Genomic DNA, 27915 nt, shown 5'->3' on the forward strand with positions numbered 1-27915 from the left:
TAATATATGCACATTTTTAATTTCGATCATGTCGGGATCATGTCGGGATACATTCATTATAAGGCAGGGGATACAGATTTATAGATCATAATCTATTAGACAGATTCGTTGTCGAATAACCGTTATATATGTGGTAGATTTACAATGCTGCTCTAAACAAATTGAGTTCTCAACAATTGAAAGATATAAAAAGAAAAACGTGCGTCTGCAATTATTATTTACATATAAAGTTTGAAATGATATGCTTCAAAGGTTCCATTATTATACCCTTCGAGTAATTTCACCATACAGGCACTTTCTAGTCAATGTGTACACTATTATGACCATATTCTATTCATATTTCAATTTACAATACATATCATGCACAACGTCAGTCTGATATACTCGATCATAAATACATTTCGCTACTCGAGCATTATAAGTTATTGTAAACCTTGCTTTTTAACCTGACGTCCGCCATTTTGGAGTCGAAGTCACTTTACAAAAACGTGGTTAGGAAATGGAATCTCCAGCTGTCCATTACATTGTAAATTACGTCAGCAGCCAGTGAGTGGCATAACTCGGCGGATGTATTAATCGGCAAATAACCGTGGCTTATCGACTAGCTGCAATCACGACGACAAAGTGGTGAGAGCGAGCTGTTTTCTCCCTCAAGCCATTAAGACTGTTCCAAGTGGGCCCGCGCCTTCACGGGTCATCCTCCCTGTCGATATAATCCCGGAATTGTGATGATGCGGGTAAATAAAGTGTGGTCTTTGCTATAGCGTTCCTTTCATCATTTTCCCAAACTCCGTATAGTTCACTTTACCATCGCCGTCCTGGTCCACCTGGGCGATCATTTGACTGAGCTCCTCTTCCGTCATTTTAAATCCCAACTGCCAAGTCGCATGACGTAGTTCGTCGCGGCTGATGAATCCGTCGCCATCTTCGTCAAATTCCCTAAATGCTTCATACAGCTTCTTATCTGAAAAAATAAATAAAACATATTAAAACTCTTGTTACCTTGTCCTTTGTTTGTGTCCTTTGAAAGTGTGACTGATTATAACACTCGTACTCGTTTTCCCACTATCTTCCATAAGGGGCAAACCCAAAATAGTGAACCCCACATAAATGTGAGGAAAATTGTAAATGTTTTCAATAAGAAAGTGAAATCAAAGAAAACTTAAAAAGAACTCCCGTGTGCCTGAAGTTAGCAAACGTTCTTTTATTAGCGCAAATACAGCATTTAAAAATATAACTGCAAACAACCCAAAACTAATCAGGTTTGCGTTTTATCCTAGAGCATCTATGTATCACGTGTCATCAAAATCTGTTGAATGGTACTTGCAAATTAGGTAATTATTATGCACCGATTTTTACCCAAAACTAATCAGGTTTGTGAATAGTCGTAGACCACATATGTACCAAGTTTCATTGAAATGTAATCATTAGTACTTGAAATATCAGCATAAAGCCGAAAATATACTGATTATGTAAATTAGGTAATTAATATGCATGTATGTTAACCCAAAACGTATCAATTATGTACATTGTTCTATGACATCTATGTACAAAGTTTCATCAACATCCAATGAGTAGTTCTTTAGATATCAGTGGAACAGTCATGGATTAGCTAAAAATAATAACAGATAATTATCATGCAAATTAGGAAATTAATTTTCCCAGAGCATCTATGAATCAAGTTTCATCAAAAAGCAACATATCATAGTAGTTCTTGAGATATCTTGAGATATCAGACTAACTGAAATGACTCTCGTTGCGTGCTCCGCACAGGGGACACAAAATTGGCAGACAAACAGGTGATGATCAGTTTTATAACATACGACTTCCATAGTTAAACATTAAACAAGCTAGCAAAATAACTGATTGGAATTTGCAAGAACAACAATATTCACTAAAACTTGAGCACTGAAATTAATGTGATGCAGCACGATAGAGATCTACCAAAGACGAATTCAGAAATGTATGACAATCATTGATATGCTAAATAACTCAGAGAAATGCTGTTTATACATATACTATTATGTAACTTTTACATATGAATATGCTATATATGTTAATTGTGTTGTATAGTGAAAAGGTTTGATGTCGTTGACCTGTGTTTTGAATTAGTATTATGAGAGCTGTAAAATGAATGTTATTATATTAAGGAAGTAGATAGAGGTTTTTGACTTTGAAAATATCAAATTTACTCTTTTTCCACATTCTCTTATAAAAACATATAAAGCATGTATTCAACTAGAAAAAAAAACAATTGCAGCGATGGTTTAAGAGGGTAATACATTTTGAGTAAATCTGAGATACTTTGACAATAGAATGTTTTATCAAAGCAAATATTCTGTTAATGTACTCCCATGTACTATTTAGATAATATTAACTTTTTGAGTGGCATTTTCCAAACAACATTTTGGAGCAACATTAATATTTCGCTTGTTTTTATGTATTGTTATTGTAACCTTTGATAATTAATTAATTTACAAATAAATATAATTCTCTATCGGCATCAGGGATTGAAATTTGGAACGAATATGAACAAAAAAATATTTTGTGAAAGGTGAACAAAGATGAATTTAGCCCCAAAAATGTTAATTCTAAAGGTATTGATATTGAATGCAGTGCCAGTGATTAACTCAATGACATATCTATTTTCTGTTTAGTCAGCAACAATGAGTGAAACTAGTTATATATTGATCTGTGGTTCTGACCCTGTCTAAACGATACAAAGCATGCTATTATAACAACCTACACAACATCTGAAAGCTGAGATACAGACCCGTGATTCCTCTGTTACTAACTTAACATTGTTTTTGTTTTTAAATAGGATTTTTTTATTATACGAATAAAGTTATTATATAAACAGAAAACAAACTTAATATTATTCATAAGTGTATTGTGTTGTTATGTTTGAAAATGCGTATCAATTGGAAATTATCCCTCAATATATTCTATTATTTTCAGTTCCTTCTATTTGTGATCTAAGTATTCCAAGGGAATTTGAGGAATTCATTGCCAGTGATCTTGTATCAGAGTAGGCATTGACAATTTTTAACAGTTTGTCTCTGGGCCAAGGAATTACGCACGAGAATCATCATGCAATCAAAGTATGGGTATCATTTGAGTCTAATGTTGGCATGACGTCATTATACGTACAAACCTTTCATTGGCGCACGTGACCCGATTCGATGTGCCACGTGACTCAAAACTCATTATGGTAATGGAAAGGTTTTAATGTATCCGCGCGGGGTTCATGTGCGATATTGATAATAAAAAAAGAAAAACAATTATACCCAGTTTAGCACATTCACTTTTTGTGAGCGGTTTTATTACAGGTGGTACCCCATCGGTGGATAATGTCTGACAACTCACTATGTGGCTGTGTTAAAAGCGTTTCTATTGTGTACTATACCGCGGGCGACCACGCGGTAAAAGTGGTCATCAGCATACAACCGTGTGTCACTGAACGCATGGATTTCACATACGACATTGTCCCGTACATTGCGAGATCTCGCGTAATGTGTGACTGAACGATTGAAAGACTAATGCAAAAATCGAATGATTTTTTTTTAAAGTTAATAATGTCAAAATGCCCTTGAGATTTCAGAGTGGAACATGGTTTTGTAACTCCAGAAAATTGACAATTGTCAAATGTTAATAGTACATTAATAAGTATGGAAATACCAGAACAAAAACTACTTTCGTGTTTGTTGAATCTCACACACTGTTTTAACGCCACTAATGACGCGACGCTATGTCCTTTGTTTGTCCACGTTCGAGTTCACGCATAACGCGGGATTTCCCAGTGAATGCCGGGAAAGTGACCAGAAACGTATCTACTTCGTAAACTTATACACGTGACGTAGTGCAAATATTACGAATGCATTACGGCTCTGGGGTATATCTTAGGGAACATAAGATAAACAACTTACTAGTATACAGAAACAAATGATGAATCCCCTCCTCCCCCACTAAAACCGATTAATACCGTAATCGATCAGTGTTGTTAATGATGTGTTAATCAGATGATGTTGCAGGATTTAGGCTTTAGTAACATGGGTTTATTACAATGTATGTAATCGAGGTCAGACTACTGTGTGGTCTAGCCAATGCATTAAAATAACTCTATATCTGACTCCAACCGAAACTTAACGGTCGAGGAGATTACAATTTATTCGGCTCTGGGTCTGATCAACTAATAAGATGACGTATATGTGACGATTGATGTATTTACTTTGACCTTGCAATGTACATGATAAGTTACATTTAGTTCTTATATGGAAAAGAAGGTATGACTTGACTAGTTAGTGTCTACTAGATAAAAGTCGATATTTAAACCATACAGCAGAAATGTTCAATAAATACAATTGATTTTCGCTCGACTACAGGAAACACACACCGAATGCAGTATACATCGTGGACAATTAAAGAAATTGAGTATACATTTTTTTGGTAATATAATGCGAAATTCTTGTTATGTTCATTTTATAAAATGCTTGAAGCACTTTTGATGTGGCCTTCGATCCAAGATATTCAAACGCCGAGATGAGACGTGACATGTTTATAAAATAATATCTGCGCCATTAACTTATGTCGCACCAAATAAGCAATGACGTAACACTTGATTACAAAACACAGTGTTGTTACATCGTTGGGGGGGTGGGTTGAAGGGTATACTATTCATTGTTGAATACATATCCCCTGTTGATATTAGGAGAAATGTTGTCATGCAAACAAGTTACGGACCAAAAGCATAGTTTGTTAGTAATTTAGAGTGAATAAATGGCTGATCTAGTATCAACAGAAATTAGATGTATCAAATTACTTTTCTAAAATCGAAATATATTGTCAGAAATTTAACTAAAAAATTAAGAGAAATTGGTCAAAAAGCAAGATTGCAGGCAGTCAACCATCTTTGCCCCAATTTTGAAACTAATTGTCATGGATATGTGTCCTGACATGTATAATTTATAGACAAAAAAATGTCAATCAATAAATTTTGAAAAAACAAGATGGCTGCCAGTTGGTCATTTTAGATCCGAGCACAAAATAAATCACCAAGGACATGTATACCAACATGAATAATGGTTGTACCAAATTTGAACAAAAACCGACAAATCCTGTCGAAGATACAACATTTTTCAAAAAACACAATGGATACCAGTCGGCCATCTTTGTTCTGATTATGGAACAAACTGATATGAATATGTATTCCTATATTTATGATGTATATGCCAAACATGAATAAAAATGGTCTAAAAGACTTGGGGATATAGTATTATGGTCAAAATGTGACTAACGAGGTTGGAATGGATCGAATGATTGAGTTTTCAAGATGGCAAGCAACATCAACGACGACAACGACAAGACTAGAACAGACATTTTCCTCTCATATACATTTCACTTCATCTATTCTAGGGGCAAGGTAAATAAGTTATATCCTAGCTACATGTTAGCGTTCATACTGATGGCAAAGACAGCAGCAACTGAACACAGTTACACGCCTTTTTTGCCATGCATTCATTGCCGATTGAAAGCTCCAGATCAAAACCATATCCTCTTGTTTTTTCTGTTAAACATGTCACAGGCACGATTGTATTTTTAAAGCGGGAGGCTGGGGTCGTCACCTGCGCACGCGCGGGAATTGAGTCCCAAGCGACGATAACAACACACACTGAAAACGCAAAGGCTCATGGGTAGACGCTTGTTTGCAAACAATGACACGCAATGGCCATCTGACGCATGTGCAAGTGATGACTCCCGCGCTTTAAGCGCTTTTTTGAATGACTGATCTTATGATCCAAATATGTAATAATACGTCAATATCGATATACCTCACACAATCCGAGACACGAATATCATAAGACACGTGTAACTTTTTAATTAGCATAAAAGCAGTTATTAAGCATTCTGCACGTTTATTCAAACTAACTGCATTGTGTATTAGCTATTAGCAAAACATGTAAACTGAAACGAAATTTGCCAACTAATTACACAGTTGCCATAATAAAGCCACCTGTATTATTTACTAATTTAATACAGCCAACACCTGCTGACTGATCAACCGCTGAGCACGTGCTACATTTTTGCTACACAAGCAGAGGTTCCGTCGATATTTACCATAAATCTATACTCTGTTCAAATTACCGACGCATGCTGGTTATATTCTTGCCTTCCGCCATTGCGACCTAATAAGTTAAAGGGAATCGTAATCACTCATGATAAATGTAATCAAGTGTGAAAAATGCTCTGGCTTTATCAATTCCCTGAAATTTAATTTCCATGTCACTTTTCATCAGACACGCTACAAGTAAATGCACTAGGCCCATTGTATGATGGACTTAGTGCAGTCGAGTCTCCAGATAAATTATCTACGTTATAATCTAATCTTCAATTACCGGTAGCGGAGCTCCAGCAATGATAAACATTAGTCAATTTTAACGTTAGTCAGTATTGTATGGTATGTATTTTCACATAAATAAACCTTTATGTATAATTAGCCTTAGATCGCCGTAACATGTGAGATTTATCACTGGCACACTCGAATGAAAGAAAAAAAAACCTCAATACGAAAATTATAAACGAATGAATAACGATGCTTCATTCGTGATTATAAAACACCCGTGTACTCATCAGTTGGGTGGTAACCTGTCTCTCGACGGTCTCTGGATATCTGCCCACGTTCGCTGCTGGTAGGTGAACTATACAACGCTTGGCGCCCTCGCTACATTTAATTACTACAAATATGTACGTGCACAGTTATTTTGGAGACGAAGCGCCACATATTAAAAATAAACCGTTAAACTTTAATGAAATGAGTATTGATGTTATAAAGCAACGCAGCCATCGCATTGCGTCTGTATACCAGAGTTACAACATGTGAAACATATAGTATCTTGTTTTCATACACTCAATTCAATCACGCACTGTGCACTGGCTGTCATTGGCGCTTTAAGCTAGCCCCATGTTGCACCAGCAGCCGCACTTGCCTTGTACCAATCATCTCCAAACTAAAAAAGGGTAAATTACCTTTTTTTGTGGAATAATGATTTTTGCACGCAGACAGTTAAATGGAACATTCTCAGTGATACGCTGTAAAGTTGAATGTCTAGAAATAGACTCATAAATTGAATTTCTTGTCATGAACATGTTATTAGAAGTGACGCTAATGTAATGTACGAATTTTAAATGTATTGGAAAAGTGTACCTAAATGTATCGGCAGCAAATGTTGTCGCTGATATGACGGCTAAATTGTGTATGACTAATCTTGGCAAAACACCAACGCCATGATCTTGACGAAACATTTTGCACATATTTATTTATTTTTTAACTTCTGTGTTATTTTTGAATCAAATGACATAATTCTTTTTTTTTTTCGGAAAAATTGGGGAAAAAAAATGGCGTTATTTTTGGCGTCAAAAGTGTTAAAGGGATGGTGGTAGTCACGCAACGCATGCACAAGATATGGGTCTCATATAAACAAAGATGGCGATTTTGGCTGTTGCGCAGACCAACGAGTACGAACTGAGACGTGACTTGGTGATTTCTTTCGTGATTGAAAGGTATCGAAGGAGTCACCGGCAGTAATTAGCGCGCGTCACGCGCAGGAAAAATCGTAATCGTGATTTAATTAGAAGAGCGCAATGGATTGTTGGAAAATCAATGTTTATCAAATCTCGGATTGAAACAAATAATCCCAGTTATTCTGTCTAAATAACAAAAACAGAGTCTAATTTTATGAATATTTAAACGATTGTATTTTCTTGAAGGGGGGGGGGGCGTCGTCACCTGCGCACGCGCGGGAATTGAGTCCCAAGCGACGATAACAACACACGCTAAAACGCAAAGGCTCATGGGTAGACGCTTGTTTGTAAACAGTGACACGTTATGGTCATTTGACGCATGCGCAGGTGACGACTCCCCCGCTCTAATATAATGGAGTGTTTCGTATACACACGACCAATCTCACTAGACAGTGCACTATATCAAGAGTTGTCATGCCGGCTACCTGTTTACCAGTATTATCGAAGGAAACACTTCAGAAAGAATTAGGTTTATAAGCTAAGCAGTGCTTTGTGGTTGAAACATACTAAAAAAATACACCTTTTTTTTATAAATCGTACCCACCTGTGACAAACCGCGTCTATGACGCAAATGGATATATGGAAACGCCCTCTAGCGACGAACCGCGTCTATGACACAAATGGATGTATGGACACGCCCTCTAGCGACGAGCCGCGTTTATGACATAAATGGTTGTATGGGTACGCCTTCTAGTGGCAACCCGCGTCTGTGGCGTATACGTAAATGAACCGTACACGAAGTTCCTTCTAAGCGTCAATAATGTTTTGATCTGTATTCGTGCAACAAAGAAGATTAAGCTTTTTTGTATATTTATACACCCATATACGTCATATTGACGTCAGAGAAGCGTTCCACCACTAGAGGGCGCGTTTTACAGTCATAATGTATTGTGCAGCATTCGCTCAAAAGCAAAAAATCCTTTCCAATATATTCTCCCAAGGCGCCGATCAGTATACAAATTTGAGTCTAATCTCTCACGTCTGCTGACGTCCAACAAATTGAAAGTTGTTTAGAATTGTATAATCATTATTTGTTGAGTGTCTGGCAAATCTCCACAAATGTAGGAGATGACACGTGCTTTGTGAACTATGATCATGCTTTATTTTGCTTAATAATGTTTCAACTTATAAAAAGGTACATGTCATTGCCTAGCATACATTCTGAAAATAGAATGGCGGTTGATTTTCATTATCACTGTAACATTCATTTTTTTCAATTGGACTTTCAAAGTCAATACTACCAAATATTGCTCTGTGGCATGAGGTTTTGTTTTGTTTCGTTTTACATTGACTCTGGTCATGAATTGATTGGCATTTCGAGATTAAAAAAAATTGTTATGCAAATTACTAAGAACAAATAGGCTGCAATTGTTTAGTACATTACTGATATCAATCGACGGAGCATGTGATTCACTTGGGAGATTGCACTTATAGGATTTGTAAAAAAAAATAATGGTAAGATTAGATATCGCATTTAGGTCATTCGCAATCTGAAAATGTCATGAAATAGAAATCACTTGAGTTAGATTACTTATAACAAGGACGCTAATAACCTGTACGCTATATTTGAAGTTGCCATGTTGCTTTTAATTTACATGACAACACTCGATCGCATCTAATGGAACTTGAGTCATGCTTAGACGCTTGCTGAATATCAACGAGGAGCTCTTTTTTATCTTTTGGAATTTAGATAATTTACGTTTAACCAACTTTCTTTGGGAATTGAATGCTTTCAATTTACGGTGATAAATAGTACACGTGTGACAATTACGACAGTTGAATCTCTCTTATGCTCTGTTGTTGTGTACGTGATTGCTCTTATGAAAGATTTATATTTAACCTGATTTTGAATTGACTGTACGTCAAGGGATCAAATATAGTACACAATCTTTTTTTTTATTCTGAACATGTAGAGATCATGTTGTAGTTAACTATGTTGTAAACCACTTTTCCGGGTGGCCTAATTTGCTTCATTAGACCTTGACTACACATCCAATAAAAGGAAAACATTGATTCCGATGTTATTTGGTTTTGGGGATACTAAAGTCCTATTAAAGAAAGAAGCAACGTAGTTTTTCTTTTGCGTACAAGGAATCAACCAACAGTATTTTTAGACAGTGGATGTGAAGTCATGTTACTCAAAGTATATACATTAATTGCAGGCAAACACAACATGGTATTTGAAACCAAAATTGTCATCTAACTGTAAGGCCGTCGCTGATTGGCTGCTGAGCTGGAATGACCATTGTTGGTTTCAAATCCACCATGAAAGTGTTCTATGTTCTTCGTCTAAATAGGTGTTCGTATTTAAGGGATTTTTCCACACAAAAACGACGAATTCGACCAAATTTTGTCATCGGTTAGCTTAATATTACCCCAAACGGATCGTATTTCTGTGAAAGATTGGCATTTTTGTCCTGATTTGTAAAAAATCTGAAAAACGCGTTTCACAACTTGTCTCTTATTTAGTTTTATGCTGCATTCAAGATGGCGGCCCCCATATAGTAAATATCGCATTTATTTTATTATCACGCGTGTGCCAGCTCGTTCCAATATCATTCAGATTCAGAAAGACGGAGACTCTCAACCAAAGAGGGTTATTATTGAAAATGAGAGCGATTTGTAGTGTATGAAGCACCGTACCATCCCCGGTTAACGCACAGTCAACACTCATATTCGCTTCACCGTGTAGTGATAATTAATCACACTGTTGACTCCAATCAGTTTCTGACGCGTTTTCACAAGCCGTATCCATTCAATACCACAAATTACGTCAGACATGACAGTGAGAGTAGCCTTATATATTAATGGAGCGTGTATGAGTCTGTATTGCGCGATTTCATCATAATTAACAGATTCCCATGTGACCAACCAAACCCTGGTCACATTTATCAACGTATCAATGTTATGTTTTCAAAACTTAAATCCATTTTATTGATTGCTTTCTTGAAACCTTCACCGTGTTTTACATATATAATTTCCCACGTGTGCAATTATATGAATCACAAACATTTGTAGTACAGTACATGTACTTGTATTTTAATTCATACGCACCATAATATGTAAATATCAACATTTTATTCATATGTTAATATATGCTAGACGTAAACCCCACATTTCTTTAATTCGTGATGACGTCATATTCAATAACTATTGTTTGTTATGCCATTATCTCCATCCCATTAACTTACGTGTCACACTGTCGCCGATCGGGTGAAAAATACAAAAGAAGCATTTGCATATTTTGGGTGTAGAAATCCGAGCATGAAATTGGGCGATGCGTATACCCGGTCTAATTACCACCAGTTAAATGTTACGCAATGTGTACTTCGTTGACATTTTCAAATAAACGGTGTTATGCCAACACGACAATTCATTAATTGTCTTCGTGTACGTTTGTGTCGGTTTATACATGGTGTATGTGGCCACAGACAATTTTATTTTGTACGTCACAGGGCTATGTGACCTTATTCCTCTCACGACCTCTTGGACATTTCAAATACGTTACAGCATATGAGGAGAGCATCAGTAACAATAGAAGAGATGGTTATATCGAAGTTTTCATACAGGTTACTTGTTTGTTCCCTGGGCACACCCGCAGCATCGTGTCGATGCCGTGCTTCGCTGCATGCTTACTGTAGAACATGTTGAAATAGCTGCATGCAATTTTAGCGAATTTGACTCTTGGCATGAATTAACAGAATCTTAATTTAGCTAAAGTGTCGACTATCTCCCTGTGAGAATATACTTTCTGTTAAATTAGCTGCATTTTGAATTAGCGAAATTACAGATTAGCTAAATTAGCTAAAATAACATGCTTGCTAAAAAGACATATTTTAAGGTACTTTTCAAACGTGTTTTTGTAGCCTGACCACGCCCGTAAGATACAATGTACTGCTCCTTAGTTCGTTGCCTAGCATTATATGCGAACAAAAGTCAACAGAACAGTCTTACTAGCAGTTCAAAGTTTCATGCTATTTTTTTCCGGCACTTGTCGGAGATACTTAGCAGTTGTTTGAATTAAAACGCGTTGCCATGGCAGCAAAGTCACAGTTCGTGAAACTATACACCGGGATCTAAAAGCTGACGGCATTCCACAGCAGCGATAATCGCGTCGTTTCCTTTCATGGAAGTTTTCAAGTGCAAGGAACGCGGCGTCTCCTTTACAGAAATCTGAACACAGGTGAAGAACGAACACGTTCACTATCGATTTGTGATTGGATACTTGATGACTGGATCCGATACGGATTCATTGCGCCATGCAACGGCATAATGACTGTAAATAACAGGAAGGAAAACGCAGGTCTTTTTTAAGCAAAATTTAAAATTGATATATCTAAATACTGAACGCGTTTATTGTTCAGAGAAAATAGATTCATCTTATTTCAATATCCGTTGAAATTTCTCTGTACGCCTCAGTGAATAGTAATCTTGTATTCAACGCTCGATTAGCCCTGTCTATTTCGTTATTATGTTATTTCATATATATATTTGCGAACTGTACATACTGTTTTGTGTATTTATTATGAAACCATGGTTTTCTCAATAACGTAATTCAGGATTGGATCAATATAATCAATCAGGGGGTAGTGAAATACGTTATCTGTGTTTTTTTTAATTAAAAAATATGATTGCACCGGAAATGCATTTCAACAAATGAAATGTTATAATCATAGCGAAAGTAACTATAGCTATTAAAAAATATACATATTATTCAAATGCGTTGTGTGTGCCGTATTGATTTTAAAATAGAGTAGCAGTATTAAATAACACGTCGAAATCGATGATATCACAGCCACCATCTGATGTCCCGTTACCTTGGCATTTTACGTGGACGTCACAATTTGAAGTACCCCCAGCTGAGCTTGTTCAAATATTGGTTATTAAGAGAAAAAGTGAGATACAAATCTGATACTTTTGTAAACGTTGGAATTTGATTATCTCAGTTTATGATCTGTTTTTCCTCGTCTCGGGTGTGATATTTGCAGACATCAGTCGATCTAACGAGAATGATATGGGTCTCGCGATAACGGTCTGTATCTCACGAGAACGGTATTAGAATATAATTGTTTTATAATATTGTACTAAAATTCTAAATCCTCACCTTACTCTGACCACTGTCTCTTCAGATAGTATTGCTCCGCTAAAGCATTGTGATTGGCCAAATTGTTTTCAACCTTCACTTGTCAATGTTTAAAACGCTCATAAATATGACATATGAAAAATATCTTTATGTATGGCACTGAGGAAGGGTAGTGTATTGCGCTGAGGGAGGGTAGTGTATGGCGCTGAGGGAGGGTAGTGTATTGCGCTGAGGGAGGCTAGTGTATGGCGCTGAGGGAGGGTAGTGTATTGCGCTGAGGGAGGGTAGTGTACGGCGCTGAGGGAGGGTAGTGTATTGCGCTGAGGGAGGGTAGTGTATGGCGCTGAGGGAGGGTAGTGTATTGCGCTGAGGGAGGGTAGTGTATTGCGCTGAGGGAGGGTAGTGTATGGCGCTGAGGGAGGGTAGTGTATGGCGCTGATGGAGGGTAGTGTATTGCGCTGAGGGAGGGTAGTGTATTGCACTGAGGGAGGGTAGTGTATGGCGCTGAGGGAGGGTAGTGTATGGCGCTGATGGAGGGTAGTGTATGGCGCTGATGGAGGGTAGTGTATGGCGCTGAGGGAGGGTAGTGTATTGCGCTGAGGGAGGGTAGTGTATGGCGCTGAGGGAGGGTAGTGTATGGCGCTGATGGAGGGTAGTGTATGGCGCTGAGGGAGGGTAGTGTATTGCGCTGAGGGAGGGTAGTGTATGGCGCTGAGGGAGGGTAGTGTATGGCGCTGATGGAGGGTAGTGTATGGCGCTGATGGACGGTAGTGTATTGCGCTGAGGGAGGGTAGTGTATGGCGCTGAGGGAGGGTATTGTATTGCGCTGAGGGAGGGTAGTGTATGGCGCTGAGGGAGGGTAGTGTATGGCGCTGATGGAGGGTAGTGTATGGCGCTGATGGAGGGTAGTGTATTGCGCAGAGGGTGTGTAGTGTATGGCGCTGAGGGAGGGTAGTGTATGGCGCTGAGGGAGGGTAGTGTATGGCGCTGATGGAGGGTAGTGTATGGCGCTGATGGAGGGTAGTGTGTGGCGCTGATGGAGGGTAGTGTATGGCACTGATGGACGGTAGTGTGTGGCGCTGATGGAGGGTAGTGTATGGCGCTGAGGGAGGGTAGTGTATGGCACTGAGGAAGGGTAACGTATTGCGCAGAGGGTGTGTAGTGTATGGCGCTGAGGGAGGGTAGTGTGTGGCGCTGATGGAGGGTAGTGTGTGGCGCTGATGGAGGGTAGTGTGTGGCGCTGATGGAGGGTAGTGTGTGGCGCTGATGGAGGGTAGTGTGTGGCGCTGATGGAGGGTAGTGTGTGGCGCAGAGGAGGGTAGTGTACGGCGCTGAGGGAGGGTAGTGTGTGGCGCTGATGGAGGGTAGTGTATGGCACTGATGGAGGGTAGTGTGTGGCGCTGATGGAGGGTAGTGTGTGGCGCTGATGGAGGGTAGTGTGTGGCGCTGATGGAGGGTAGTGTGTGGCGCTGATGGAGGGTAGTGTGTGGCGCAGAGGAGGGTAGTGTACGGCGCTGAGGGAGGGTAGTGTACGGCGCTGATGGAGGGTAGTGTATGGCACAGATGGAGGGTAGTGTGTGGCGCTGATGGAGGGTAGTGTGTGGCGCTGATGGAGGGTAGTGTGTGGCGCTGATGGAGGGTAGTGTATGGCACTGATGGAGGGTAGTGTGTGGCGCTGAGGGAGGGTAGTGTATGGCGCTGAGGGAGGGTAGTGTATGGCGCTGAGGGAGGGTAGTGTATGGCGCTGAGGGAGGGTAGTGTATGGCGCTGATGGAGGGTAGTGTATGGCGCTGATGGAAGGGTAGTGTATGGCGCTGATGGAGGGTAGTGTGTGGCGCTGATGGAGGGTAGTGTATGGCGCTGAGGGAGGTTCGTGTATGGCGCTGAGGGAGGTTCGTGTATGGCGCTGAGGGAGGGTAGTGTGTGGCGCTAAGGGAGGGTAGTGTGTGGCGCTGATGGAGGGTAGTGTGTGGCGCTGATGGAGGGTAGTGTGTGGTGCTGATGGAGGGTAGTGTGTGGCGCTGATGGAGGGTAGTGTGTGGCGCAGAGGAGGGTAGTGTACGGCGCTGAGGGAGGGTAGTGTGTGGCGCTGATGGAGGGTAGTGTATGGCACTGATGGAGGGTAGGGTGTGGCGCTGATGGAGGGTAGTGTGTGGCGCTGATGGAGGGTAGTGTGTGGCGCTGATGGAGGGTAGTGTATGGCACTGATGGAGGGTAGTGTGTGGCGCTGAGGGAGGGTAGTGTGTGGCGCTGAGGAAGGGTAGTGTATGGCGCTGAGGGAGGGTAGTGTATTGCGCTGAGGGAGGGTAGTGTATGGCGCTGAGGGAGGGTAGTGTATGGCGCTGATGGAGGGTAGTGTATGGCGCTGATGGAGGGTAGTGTATTGCGCAGAGGGTGTGTAGTGTATGGCGCTGAGGGAGGGTAGTGTATTGCGCTGAGGGAGGGTAGTGTATGGCGCTGATGGAGGGTAGTGTATGGCGCTGATGGAGGGTAGTGTGTGGCGCTGATGGAGGGTAGTGTATGGCGCTGATGGATGGTAGTGTGTGGCGCTGAGGGAGGGTAGTGTATGGCGCTGAGGGAGGGTTCGTGTATGGCGCTGAGGGAGGGTTCGTGTATGGCGCTGAGGGAGGGTAGTGTATGGCGCTTACCGAGGGTAGTGTATGGCGCTGATGGAGGGTAGCGCATGACGTTGATGGAGGGTAGTGTATGGCGCCGAGGAAGGGTAGTATGGCGCTGAGGGAGAGTTCGTGTGTGGCGCTGATGGAGGGTAGTGTATGGCGCTGATGGGGGGTAGTGTGTGGCGCTGAGGGAGGGTAGTGTATGGCGCTGAGGAAGGGTAATATGGCGCTGAGGGAGGGTTCGTGTGTGGCGCTGATTGAGGGTAGTGTATGGCGCTGAGGAAGGGTAGTGTATGGCACTGAGGGAGGGTTCGTGTGTGGCGCTGATGGAGGGTAGTGTATGGCGCTGATGGAGGGTAGTGTGTGGCGCTGAGGGAGGGTAGTGTATGGCGCTGAGGAAGGGTAGTATGGCGCCTAGGGAGGGTTCGTGTGTGGCGCTGATGGAGGGTAGTGTATGGCGCTGAAGAAGGGTAATGTATGGCGCTGATGGAGGGTAGTGTGTGGCGCTGATGGAGGTAGTGTATGGCGCTGAGGGAGGGTAGTGTGTGGCGCTGAGGAAGGGTAGTATGGCGCTGAGGGAGGGTTCGTGTGTGGCGCTGATGGAGGGTAGTGTGTGGCGCTGATGGAGGGTAGTATGGCGCTGACGGAGGGTTCGTGTGTGGCGCTGATGGAGGGTTCGTGTATGGCGCTGATGGATGGTAGTGTATGGCGCTGAGGGAGGGTAGTGTGTGGCGCTGAGGAAGGGTAGTATGGCGCTGAGGGAGGGTAGTGTGTGGCGCTGATGGAGGGTAGTGTGTGGCGCTGATGGAGGGTAGTGTGTGGCGCTGATGGAGGGTAGTGTGTGGCGCTGATGGAGGGTAGTGTGTGGCGCTGATGGAGGGTAGTGTAAGGCGCTGAGGGAGGGTTCGTGTGTGGCGCTGATGGAGGGTAGTGTATGGCGCTGAGGAAGGGTAGTGTATGGCGCTGATGGAGGGTAGTGTGTGGCGCTGATGGAGGGTAGTGTGTGGCGCTGATGGAGGGTAGTGTGTGGCGCTGATGGAGGGTAGTGTAAGGCGCTGAGGGAGGGTTCGTGTGTGGCGCTGATGGAGGGTAGTGTATGGCGCTGAGGAAGGGTAGTGTATGGCACTGAGGGAGGGTTCGTGTGTGGCGCTGATGGAGGGTAGTGTATGGCGATGATGGAGGGTAGTGTGTGGCGCTGAGGGAGGGTAGTGTATGGCGCTGAGGAAGGGTAGTATGGCGCTGAGGGAGGGTTCGTGTGTGGCGCTGATGGAGGGTAGTGTATGGCGCTGAGGAAGGGTAGTGCATGGCGCTGATGGAGGGTAGTGTGTGGCGCTGATGGAGGGTAGTGTATGGCGCTGAGGGAGGGTAGTGTGTGGCGCTGAGGAAGGGTAGTATGGCGCTGAGGGAGGGTTCGTGTGTGGCGCTGATGGAGGGTAGTGTGTGGCGCTGATGTAGGGTAGTATGGCGCTGAGGGAGGGTTCGTGTGTGGCGCTGATGGAGGGTTCGTTTATGGCGCTGAGGGAGGGTAGTGTATGGCGCTGATGGAGGGTAGTGTGTGGCGATGATGGAGGGTAGTGTGTGGCGCTGAGGAAGGGTAGTATGGCGCTGAGGGAGGGTAGTGTGTGGCGCTGATGGAGGGTAGTGTGTGGCGCTGAGGAATGGTAGTATGGCGCTGAGGGAGGGTAGTGTGTGGTGCTGATGTAGGGTATTGTGTGGCGCTGATGGAGGGTAGTGTGTGGCGCTGATGGAGGGTAGTGTGTGGTGCTGATGGAGGGTAGTGTATGGCGCTGAGGGAGGGTTCGTTGTGGCGCTGATGGAGGGTAGTGTATGGTGCTGATGGAGGGTAGTATGGCGCTGAGGGAGGGTTCGTGTGTGGCGCTGATGGAGGGTAGTGTGTGGCGCTGATGGAGGGTAGTGTGTGGCGCTGATGGAGTGTAGTGTGTGGCGCTGATGGAGGATAGTGTGTGGCGCTGATGGAGGGTAGTGTATGGCGCTGATGGAGGGTAGTGTGTGGCCTTGAGGGAGGGTAGTGTATGGCGCTGAGGAATGGTAGTATGGCGCTGAGGGAGGGTTCGTGTGTGGCGCTGATGGAGGGTAGTGTATGGCGCTGAGGAAGGGTAGTGTATGGCGCTGATGGAGGGTAGTGTGTGGCGCTGATGGAGGGTAGTGTATGGCGCTGAGGGAGGGTAGTGTGTGGCGCTGAGGAAGGGTTGTGTGTGGCGCTGATGAAGGGTAGTGTGTGGCGCTGATGGAGGGTAGTGTGTGGCGCAGAGGAGGGTAGTGTACGGCGCTGAGGGAGGGTAGTGTGTGGCGCTGATGGAGGGTAGTGTATGGCACTGATGGAGGGTAGTGTGTGGCGCTGATGGAGGGTAGTGTGTGGCGCTGATGGAGGGTAGTGTGTGGCGCTGATGGAGGGTAGTGTATGGCACTGATGGAGGGTGGTGTGTGGCGCTGAGGGAGGGTAGTGTATGGCGCTGAGGAAGGGTAGTGTATGGCGCTGAGGGAGGGTAGTGTATGGCGCTGATGGAGGGTAGTGTATGGCGCTGATGGAGGGTAGTGTGTGGCGCTGATGGAGGGTAGTGTGTGGCGCTGAGGGAGGGTAGTGTGTGGCGCTGATGGAGGGTAGTGTATGGCGCTGAGGGAGGGTTCGTTGTGGCGCTGATGGAGGGTAGTGTATGGTGCTGAGGAAGGGTAGTGTATTGCGCAGAGGGTGTGTAGTGTATGGCGCTGAGGGAGGGTAGTGTGTGGCGCTGATGGAGGGTAGTGTGTGGCGCTGATGGAGGGTAGTGTGTGGCGCTGATGGAGGGTAGTGTGTGGCGCTGATGGAGGGTAGTGTGTGGCGCTGATGGAGGGTAGTGTGTGGCGCAGAGGAGGGTAGTGTACGGCGCTGAGGGAGGGTAGTGTGTGGCGCTGATGGAGGGTAGTGTATGGCACTGATGGAGGGTAGTGTGTGGCGCTGATGGAGGGTAGTGTGTGGCGCTGATGGAGGGTAGTGTGTGGCGCTGATGGAGGGTAGTGTGTGGCGCTGATGGAGGGTAGTGTGTGGCGCAGAGGAGGGTAGTGTACGGCGCTGAGGGAGGGTAGTGTGTGGCGCTGATGGAGGGTAGTGTATGGCACTGATGGAGGGTAGTGTGTGGCGCTGATGGAGGGTAGTGTATGGCGCTGATGGAAGGGTAGTGTATGGCGCTGATGGAGGGTAGTGTATGGCGCTGATGGATGGTAGTGTGTGGCGCTGAGGGAGGGTAGTGTATGGCGCTGAGGGAGGGTTCGTGTATGGCGCTGAGGGAGGGTTCGTGTATGGCGCTGAGGGAGGGTAGTGTGTGGCGCTGATGGAGGGTAGTGTGTGGCGCTGATGGAGGGTAGTGTGTGGCGCTGATGGAGGGTAGTGTGTGGCGCTGATGGAGGGTAGTGTGTGGCGCTGATGGAGGGTAGTGTGTGGCGCAGAGGAGGGTAGTGTACGGCGCTGAGGGAGGGTAGTGTTTGGCGCTGATGGAGGGTAGTGTATGGCACTGATGGAGGGTAGTGTGTGGCGCTGATGGAGGGTAGTGTGTGGCGCTGATGGAGGGTAGTGTGTGGCGCTGATGGAGGGTAGTGTATGGCACTGATGGAGGGTAGTGTGTGGCGCTGAGGGAGGGTAGTGTATGGCGCTGAGGAAGGGTAGTGTATGGCGCTGAGGGAGGGTAGTGTATTGCGCTGAGGGAGGGTAGTGTATGGCGCTGAGGGAGGGTAGTGTATGGCGCTGATGGAGGGTAGTGTATGGCGCTGATGGAGGGTAGTGTATTGCGCAGAGGGTGTGTAGTGTATGGCGCTGAGGGAGGGTAGTGTATTGCGCTGAGGGAGGGTAGTGTATGGCGCTGATGGAGGGTAGTGTATGGCGCTGATGGAGGGTAGTGTGTGGCGCTGATGGAGGGTAGTGTATGGCGCTGATGGATGGTAGTGTGTGGCGCTGAGGGAGGGTAGTGTATGGCGCTGAGGGAGGGTTCGTGTATGGCGCTGAGGGAGGGTAGTGTATGGCGCTGATGGGGGGTAGTGTGTGGCGCTGAGGGAGGGTAGTGTATGGCGCTGAGGAAGGGTAATATGACGCTGAGGGAGGGTTCGTGTGTGGCGCTGATGGAGGGTAGTGTATGGCGCTGAGGAAGGGTAGTGTATGGCACTGAGGGAGGGTTCGTGTGTGGCGCTGATGGAGGGTAGTGTATGGCGCTGATGGAGGGTAGTGTGTGGCGCTGAGGGAGGGTAGTGTATGGCGCTGAGGAAGGGTAGTATGGCGCCTAGGGAGGGTTCGTGTGTGGCGCTGATGGAGGGTAGTGTATGGCGCTGAAGAAGGGTAGTGTATGGCGCTGATGGAGGGTAGTGTGTGGCGCTGATGAAGGGTAGTGTATGGCGCTGAGGGAGGGTAGTGTGTGGCGCTGAGGAAGGGTAGTATGGCGCTGAGGGAGGGTTCGTGTGTGGCGCTGATGGAGGGTAGTGTGTGGCGCTGATGGAGGGTAGTATGGCGCTGACGGAGGGTTCGTGTGTGGCGCTGATGGAGGGTTCGTGTATGGCGCTGAGGGAGGGTAGTGTATGGCGCTGATGGAGGGTAGTGTGTGGCGCTGATGGAGGGTAGTGTATGGCGCTGAGGGAAGGTAGTGTGTGGCGCTGAGGAAGGGTAGTATGGCGCAGAGGGAGGGTAGTGTGTGGCGCTGATGGAGGGTAATGTGTGGCGCTGATGGAGGGTAGTGTGTGGCGCTGATGGAGGGTAGTGTGTGGCGCTGATGGAGGGTAGTGTATGGCGCTGAGGGAGGGTAGTGTGTGGCGCTGAGGAAGGGTAGTATGGCGCTGAGGGAGGGTTCGTGTGTGGCGCTGATGGAGGGTAGTGTGTGGCGCTGATGGAGGGTAGTATGGCGCTGACGGAGGGTTCGTGTGTGGCGCTGATGGAGGGTTCGTGTATGGCGCTGAGGGAGGGTAGTGTATGGCGCTGATGGAGGGTAGTGTGTGGCGCTGATGGAGGGTAGTGTATGGCGCTGAGGGAGGGTAGTGTGTGGCGCTGAGGAAGGGTAGTATGGCGCTGAGGGAGGGTAGTGTGTGGCGCTGATGGAGGGTAGTGTGTGGCGCTGATGGAGGGTAGTGTGTGGCGCTGATGGAGGGTAGTGTGTGGCGCTGATGGAGGGTAGTGTGTGGCGCTGATGGAGGGTAGTGTAAGGCGCTGAGGGAGGGTTCGTGTGTGGCGCTGATGGAGGGTAGTCTGTGGCGCTGATGGAGGGTAGTGTGTGGCGCTGATTGAGGGTAGTGTATGGCTCTGAGGAAGGGTAGTGTATGGCGCTGAGGGAGTGTAGTGTATGGCGCTGAGGAAGGGTAGTGTATGGCGCTGAAGGAGGGTAGTGTTTGGCGCTGAGGGAGGGTAGTGTATGGCGCTGAAGGAGGGTAGTGTTTGGCGCTGAGGGAGGGTTCGAGGGTGTGGTTTCTGAAATAAGGGCGTGGTCATTTTTGTAACTCAATGTTTCTGTTACTCGATGTTCGTAGCTCGATGTCCGTAACTCGAACACTTCAGCATCTCTGGGATAAGTCGTGTTCATGTCAACTGCGATTAAAGCCATGCCAGTGCCAAAGTACTTTCCATGGCTGTCACAGTGAATAACGAAACGTGGAGATACTAAATATTTTTTTTTTTATCTTATGTGATATATGCACTATGGCGTACAAGCAATTGACATACTATTGCGTCCTCCGTATTGTAACATATACGAATGTGCCATATCGTGCCGTGTGGTTTTGAAGTCGACAATAGAGGATTCGCTGTATAGCACACGCCGTCACCATTGTGATCCTTAAAGGAGACACATAACTGGTAAAGTCCAAATGTTTTGTGATACTTAATGGAAAGATAGTGTGTCATATTTAGTACAGTGCCTGATCTAGAACCAAACGCGGTCGCCACATTAGTCATTCAACATCACAGAGATTCGTCTTCCGGTTTTGCATTTTGGTTGATCTCGATCGTCAGCAAAAAAACACACAGCGTGATTGATATTATGTGATGTGAGACGTCTCTTTCGCTTCAGAACACTTTCAATAAAACTGAATGTCAATTAAATTTAATTTCTAAGCAATATGTGCCCATCAAATGTACAGCGTAAATATGATATATTTGGTTTCCATGGCAATCAGTTTTGAAATACCCGAATTTTTTTTCGGAATAATTTTCTTAAAGGCCTATTATACTCGTAAACACATTTATAGTAACGCGGAGGATACCACTATAAGGATATCAACGATTTTTAATACCGAACAGATTTTTTGAAGAGGTGGGATATTTAACCACTGGTAATTAACTCTAATGACACATAATAATAGCCTCTAATAGAATCATGACGAATTGAAGAGGATGTAGTTAAAAGGGTCAATTAATAAGAAATTGCCGACACATTTCTCGTAATTAGTGCAACAACGCACACGGAATAACAAAACGTTTATTCTGGAAGCCAGCTTGAAATACACATCGAAACTGAAAATCCAATCAACTTTGCTTCTCCTTATTTGAAAACTGGTGCGTGTGAGCAAATTTGTGACGTCTCCGGATTAAGGCGAATAAGCAGAAGATAAGCCGCCATACCGGAGACAAGTAATGATAGTAATCTCGTGGAAATAACTTCTCGTAACACACACTTTTTAGATCACTTTTAAGAAACTTTCGTTCTGAGATGTAACCCGTTTAGATAAAAAATTCCCATTTGGTTGAATCTCTGACGTTAGTTTCAAACATGATAACTTAATACTTCGTATAGATATCAGACACCACCATTAAAGCAATATCGACGACAATTACACCATTATCAATATCGATTACAGAACATTTCGTACCTATCAGTTACGGCTACAAGCGGTATCTAAGATGGATCAGCAGAAACGACTCTTACTATAAAGATTACAGGTTACTCATAATAGTTTTTTTTACGAGACTGAAAACATTTGTAGGTTCTAAACTTTGATGATGGCAAATGTAAAGAGGATGCGGGTGATAAGAGTGACTTTCTACACAAAATGCGAAGTTTTCTTCGAAGAACGCGATACGCATTTACATATTCAATACGCATAGTGGCTGCAGTGACTCTAAAATGCAGATGAAGCTTAACTAAAACGGCGGTGGTCGTCACGCAGTGCGTGTTCGAATTTCATGTAAATAAACAATGTATTTTACACGCGTTGTACACAACGTCGCTATGAGTCCCATATCGAACAGGGCGCGGTGCGACGGCCACCGCCATTTAAACTGCCACTGCTTTCTTATTTTGGGAAAACTGAAATCAATAATTGTACTATACACATATTCAAAATAATGCATGCTACTACTAGAAACAATGGTGCTAAGCAATTTGGTACTAAAAAACATTGTAAAATAAATTCGCCAATTGTTAATCCACAAATACAAGTTTGTAAACTTACATCGAAACCCGGGCGTAAAGAGTAAATGATTTTCTGCATAAGCGTTTAGAAGCGCGAATCCCGCATGTGTCTGGTCTGGCGTTGGGATTGCTGTGAAGAAAATAGTGTCGGGTTACGAAGCTCACTCCCCCCTTCTGATGGCTGTACCTACCTTTTCTGTCTTTGATATCCGTTCGCATTATCTTGACAAATTCCCGGTAGTTCACCCTTCCGTCGCCATCGATGTCAGCCTGTGTGATCATCTCTTCCATTCGCCTGGCTGAGATGTTCTTGCCCATATCGTTAACCACTTTCCGGAGCTCGTCTTGACAAATGTAACCGTCGCCGTTGGAGTCGAACTGCATGAAGGCATCGTAGATCTCGTCGTCCGTAGCAACATTGGAATCTGGAAAAAAATAAATGAATCAATCAATCAATTTATCAACCGATCAATGACAGGCATACTGATTGATTAGCGATGTCTACTAATAAATGGATGAAATCCAGTATTTATCAAAATCTCTACCCATATATTATTTTACTTTTCAATATTAGAATATAGATATGGCAGGGGTAATTTATGCGCATACTGATTACATAGCGATGTCTACTCATAAATGGATGAAATCCAGTATTTATCAAAATCTCTACCCGTATATTATTTTACTTTTCAATATTAGAATATACACATGGCAGGGGAAATTTATGCGCATACTGATTGAATAGAGATGTCTACTCATAAATGGATGAAATCCAGTATTTATCAAAATCTCTACCCGTATATTATTTTATTTTAAATATTAGAATATACATATGGCAGGGGTAATTTATGCGCTTCGTCTTAAAAAATGCTGGTTGCATCAACTCATCAAAATCAGCCTAATTGTGAACTATACAACGTTTGTGTCTATGGTTTCCATGGTAATAACACGTCATTGTATTATTATTTGTTGCGTGGAGATATATGCCATTTTTTCTCTACGTCTGGGTAACTAATCATCTACCGTTGTCACCCATGGAAACAACCAAACGATATTTCACCGATTTTACCAAAAATATATTTAAGATTAAAAATTACCAGTTACTTGTACTATAAATAAATCTGGAATGTAAAACGTAAACAAATATTCCTACCTAACACTACGCACACTTTTTTTCGTAGGCTACGTAAGGCATGTACGTCGTAAATTATTTCTAAACCTAAATATTTATAAATTCAGACGACAGTTTATGGGATCCTGCAGTGAGGCAGGCTGTCCTAATTTCTGTATCAATGGTGTTCATTTGTATCGAGGATATATAGCTGCTTAACCCAGTACTCCAGTCGTTTTATTTGCATTTTAATGAGACATACTTCAAATGAAAACCGTTGAGGAAGACATTGTTTTTAAGTATTTTTATAAGAAAAAAAATACATTTGCTGATTTCAATGCGAGGGAAATCTGAAGATCCTATGGAAAATATTATGTTTCTTTGCTTTGACACATTGCCTCGAGTTTACTGTGATGTATCGTCTTTCTATTGCCCGTGCGCGGCGGTATATTATTTAGATGGTGATCGCCCGCGATACATATCAACACTAGAAACCGAAATACGACTATCATATATTTATAGAAAAATACCAATTTCAGACGACCCAGACGTAATGCCCTCTTGTATCATATTACCATAGTGTAGAAATGCTTTAATTGTAATATTTCAGACTAAATGTGCAACGTGTATGCTAAACTTCGTGAATCTATGCAGTTTTTTTATCGCTGCGATGTGAGATTTTTCAATGTTTTATGAGCTGCGTTTGGGCATTTGTAACTCTTATAAGACATAAAACAACGCACGGAGCAACGAACGAGACAACGCCAGTTTCTTCTTCCAAGAATTGTTTCGTTTGTATTATGTAATCGCGTAGCCATGATGGACCATGATGTCCAGTTTCCAGGTAGCTAAATCGTTCATCGCCACAGTTATAGTTGCCTCTGTAACGGTTAGGGTTCAGGAGTAGTCTTGCGGAGTCATATATACTCTGACAACATAAATAGTGACGTGATGATCTAAAAATAAAGGCACAGTTCGTGTTTATGCGCATTTATTCTGAGAAATTGTTGAAAGTGTTCTCATGTGGAGTAAAATTATCATAACCAGTATGCAACGATCAATTAAAGCAATTTTTGTGTGTAAAAGGGACAAATATATTAGTTTACTTTTCGGCAATTTTAGTTGAACTTGAGCGGGAGTCGTTAGATATCCCTTCATTTTTGGTTTAAAATAAAAAAAGTAGTAGTAGTAGTAGTTTATTCAGATGTCAGGGCCTCCGCCCATTACATCAATCATTATAATACAAAATTATGCGAATACATCACTGTAATTTTAAAATTGAGAGAAAGTTGTAACGGATTTTGAAAGAATTGTTTACATACACTCAAAGTTTATATTGTGTTTCTGCATTTAGTGATTTTAAAAGAGCAACACATTTTTCGTTGGATGGATAGACTCTGAAACGGCGACTAAGTTGCATATACATCGGACAAAATAGAATAAAATGGAATTCATCCTAAACTACTGATCTTTATATACTTTGCTAATAAAGACAAATTCTCAACGGAAATGCAGTTATTGGATAAATATGCCGTCCTATCTCCGCTGCCAATTTATGACTTGAACACCGAAGCCTTGCCAAAGCAAATTTAAACTTCAAGGTCATAATACATGTTAAATATAATTCTGGCTCTAACAAAGATTTAAAATTAATATAACAACGAAATCGACTCGACTTACTCCAAGAATCAGCGATGCCGACCATTCTCGACGATAACAATTGCATAATCTCAAGTTCGCGTAATAAAGCTAAAAAAAACTTTGCTGTCACCCACTTGTTGTTATATTCATGCACAATTCAAAAAAACATGGGGATACAATAACTCTTTGTTGCCCACGTAGCCCTCCCTGTCATTAACCATTTTATAACAGGCCCTAGGATACCGGTGCATATCCATTTTTATCAGTTTTAACCAACATGAAATGCAACGTTTCATGTAAGTACAGAAATCTTCCACATTCGCACTTCAGTATTTACACTAGAGTTAAGCCCTTATAAAAATCTACAAACAACTAAATTACACACTCTCGGCATTTATGAAGAAAGTACTCATAACCCCATATATCGACCCCATAAAAAAAATTATATCACACACAAGCAAAAATATACTATAGTATGCGCAGCGGTGTACATTCAGTTTGTTGCGAAATGTTGTAAAAGATGTAATTGTAATATCTAATTGATATTTGGCCTGATTTTCCGAAGCCCAGGCGAATCATGTTCTAAGCATAACTAAAAACCGTGATACCGACTGAAATTAAAGCTAGGACAATAGGGACAATACATTGAAATTAATTAAAAGCATCAATACGTAGCATTCCGTGATGTTTCCCTATTTTCGTAGTAGTTTAATTATGAGTAAGACTATACCCTCGTATAACGATCACATTTAAAGAAAACGATCGAAATCCATTAAAAACATTATTTAAAGGCACTTTTCCTTAATACAATACAAACTGCACGGAAATCCATATCTTCCCATACATATATGGTTCGACTAAATGGTATTAAAATACAGATTAGCATAATCGAAAAAGAGAAGAAAAAAAAAACGTTTGATTTATTATTATGGGTAATATTTGAAAGAATGGTTAAGGTTGAATACGATTTATCATCCTTCGAATCGTTGCTAATCAAATTTTATCGGGCTTATTATCCGGAACAAAAAACATAACAATGAATCGTCATAGCAACCAAACGTAGCTGAAAAAAGAAGAATCGTTTAGACACAGTTGTCACGGACACTTTCACTTGTCATTTCGGGTGCAACGTTATTGCACGCGCAGTTTGCCACGGCATCCATTTTCTTTCTTCAATTATTGTTCATATTTAAATGAAATCATAATAACCTACTGCTCTTTTAGTGAATTAACAATAACAGTATAATTGCAACCGGCAGCCATATCAATATATCCTCTCAATTTGATTGTAAATTTGAGCGTTTTTGTACAGCGATAATTACGCTGAATACACTTGTCAGAAATATACACTCTGCTCATATAAAGACGCGTAATAGGCTTACTCCTGACGGAAGAAAGCGACATTACAATCAGTGATATTGACATGGCTAATTTACCAGTTGCGATGCATTGCACAAGTCAACGCCGACCTCGTTCACGGCTTTTTTTTTCTTTTGAACAAGATGATGGATTGAGTGCGAAAGATATTTAAATCCAGCTTCCGATGGCCCTTGGCAATCACAGTGCACCATATTGTAGACTCATCCCTCTATCGCACCTTTTTTGTATGAGATGGAGCTGATTCGATTGGTGAATCACGCATATTTTGTCGCAAAACAGATGCGATTCTCGCGAAAGAGTGACGTAAAACGTGGAAGGTAAATTTACACAAGTTTACGCGCGAAATAAAACAGACGACAGAAAGGGAATGTAAATATGTTATGTGTACACGACGTGTTAAGAGTTCAACGACCACGAAATATGTTGAATGCGTATTGTTGACTCCGGTGTTATTAATAGGAGAGCATATTCTTCCGCGAAATATCAGTCAACAGTTTGGATCGCTGTTTCCTTCCCCCGAAATTGATTCGCTCTGTGAGCGTGGTACATCGTAGTATAGCCCATGCGCAGGATCCGAACATACTAGTACACATCTGACCTCGTCGGCAAGCTCGCATTTCAACTAACCCGTGAAAATATGCCATGCAGAGCAAGCATTCCATCGTGCCACTCGAAATAAACAATGGTCGAAGAAGAAGCGAACGACGATCAGTGCACACGTTCTCCGGCCGACGGACCCCCTTCCAGGCTACATGCATTGCTCTGGTTTGCAAGCCTGTGGCTGTAGGTGACGCTCGCAATGCGCATATCATATCATACCTTGTATCGAAGAACTTTTCCCAGCTGCGCATCCCATTCTGAGACTGTCTTGCCGGCATATGGTTCCTTGTCCGTCGCTGTTACATGATCGAATCAGGTCAAGAAAGGACTGTTTCGTCTGTTCGTTAACGCACGGTCACCGTCTGTACGATACTCTCGACGCTCGGGTTCGACAACGTGCACTGACTGACTTTGATGGATGAAATCAATCGTTCGGCGACACTTTCCTTTCATTTGTCGGATATGATCGGAGCCAGTCGTGCCCAAACATATGTTTGGAAAATTTGCATTGACGTCACGTTGTTA

The 27915-nt window shown here is 43.1% G+C and overlaps 1 protein-coding gene across 1 annotated transcript; it reads right to left on the reverse strand.

Moving 5' to 3' along the window:
- On the reverse strand, positions 1-27874 carry LOC102802805 (uncharacterized). The gene is made up of 3 exons (XM_078014023.2): positions 27610-27874; positions 22850-23083; positions 1-964 (listed from the first exon to the last, which is right to left on the reverse strand). The coding sequence occupies exons 1-3, from the start codon at positions 27644-27646 to the stop codon at positions 759-761; spliced, it is 477 nt and encodes a 158-aa protein (XP_077870149.1). The 5' UTR covers positions 27647-27874; the 3' UTR covers positions 1-758.
- Between the last annotated feature and the right edge of the window lie 41 nt (positions 27875-27915).

Source organism: Saccoglossus kowalevskii, chromosome 18, assembly GCF_978046115.1.
Source record: "Saccoglossus kowalevskii chromosome 18, keSacKowa6.1, whole genome shotgun sequence".
NCBI lineage: Eukaryota > Metazoa > Hemichordata > Enteropneusta > Harrimaniidae > Saccoglossus > Saccoglossus kowalevskii.

Bases quoted from the DNA above. Each gene is read 5' to 3' on its own strand.
- LOC102802805 (XM_078014023.2), bottom strand. From the start codon at position 27,646: ATGGGATGCGCAGCTGGGAAAAGTTCTTCGATACAAG. The intron at 23,084-27,609 runs GTATGATATGAT...ATTTTTTTCCAG, and splicing joins GAAAAGTTCTTCGATACAAG to ATTCCAATGTTGCTACGGAC. The intron at 965-22,849 runs GTAGGTACAGCC...TTATTTTTTCAG, and splicing joins GGATATCAAAGACAGAAAAG to ATAAGAAGCTGTATGAAGCA.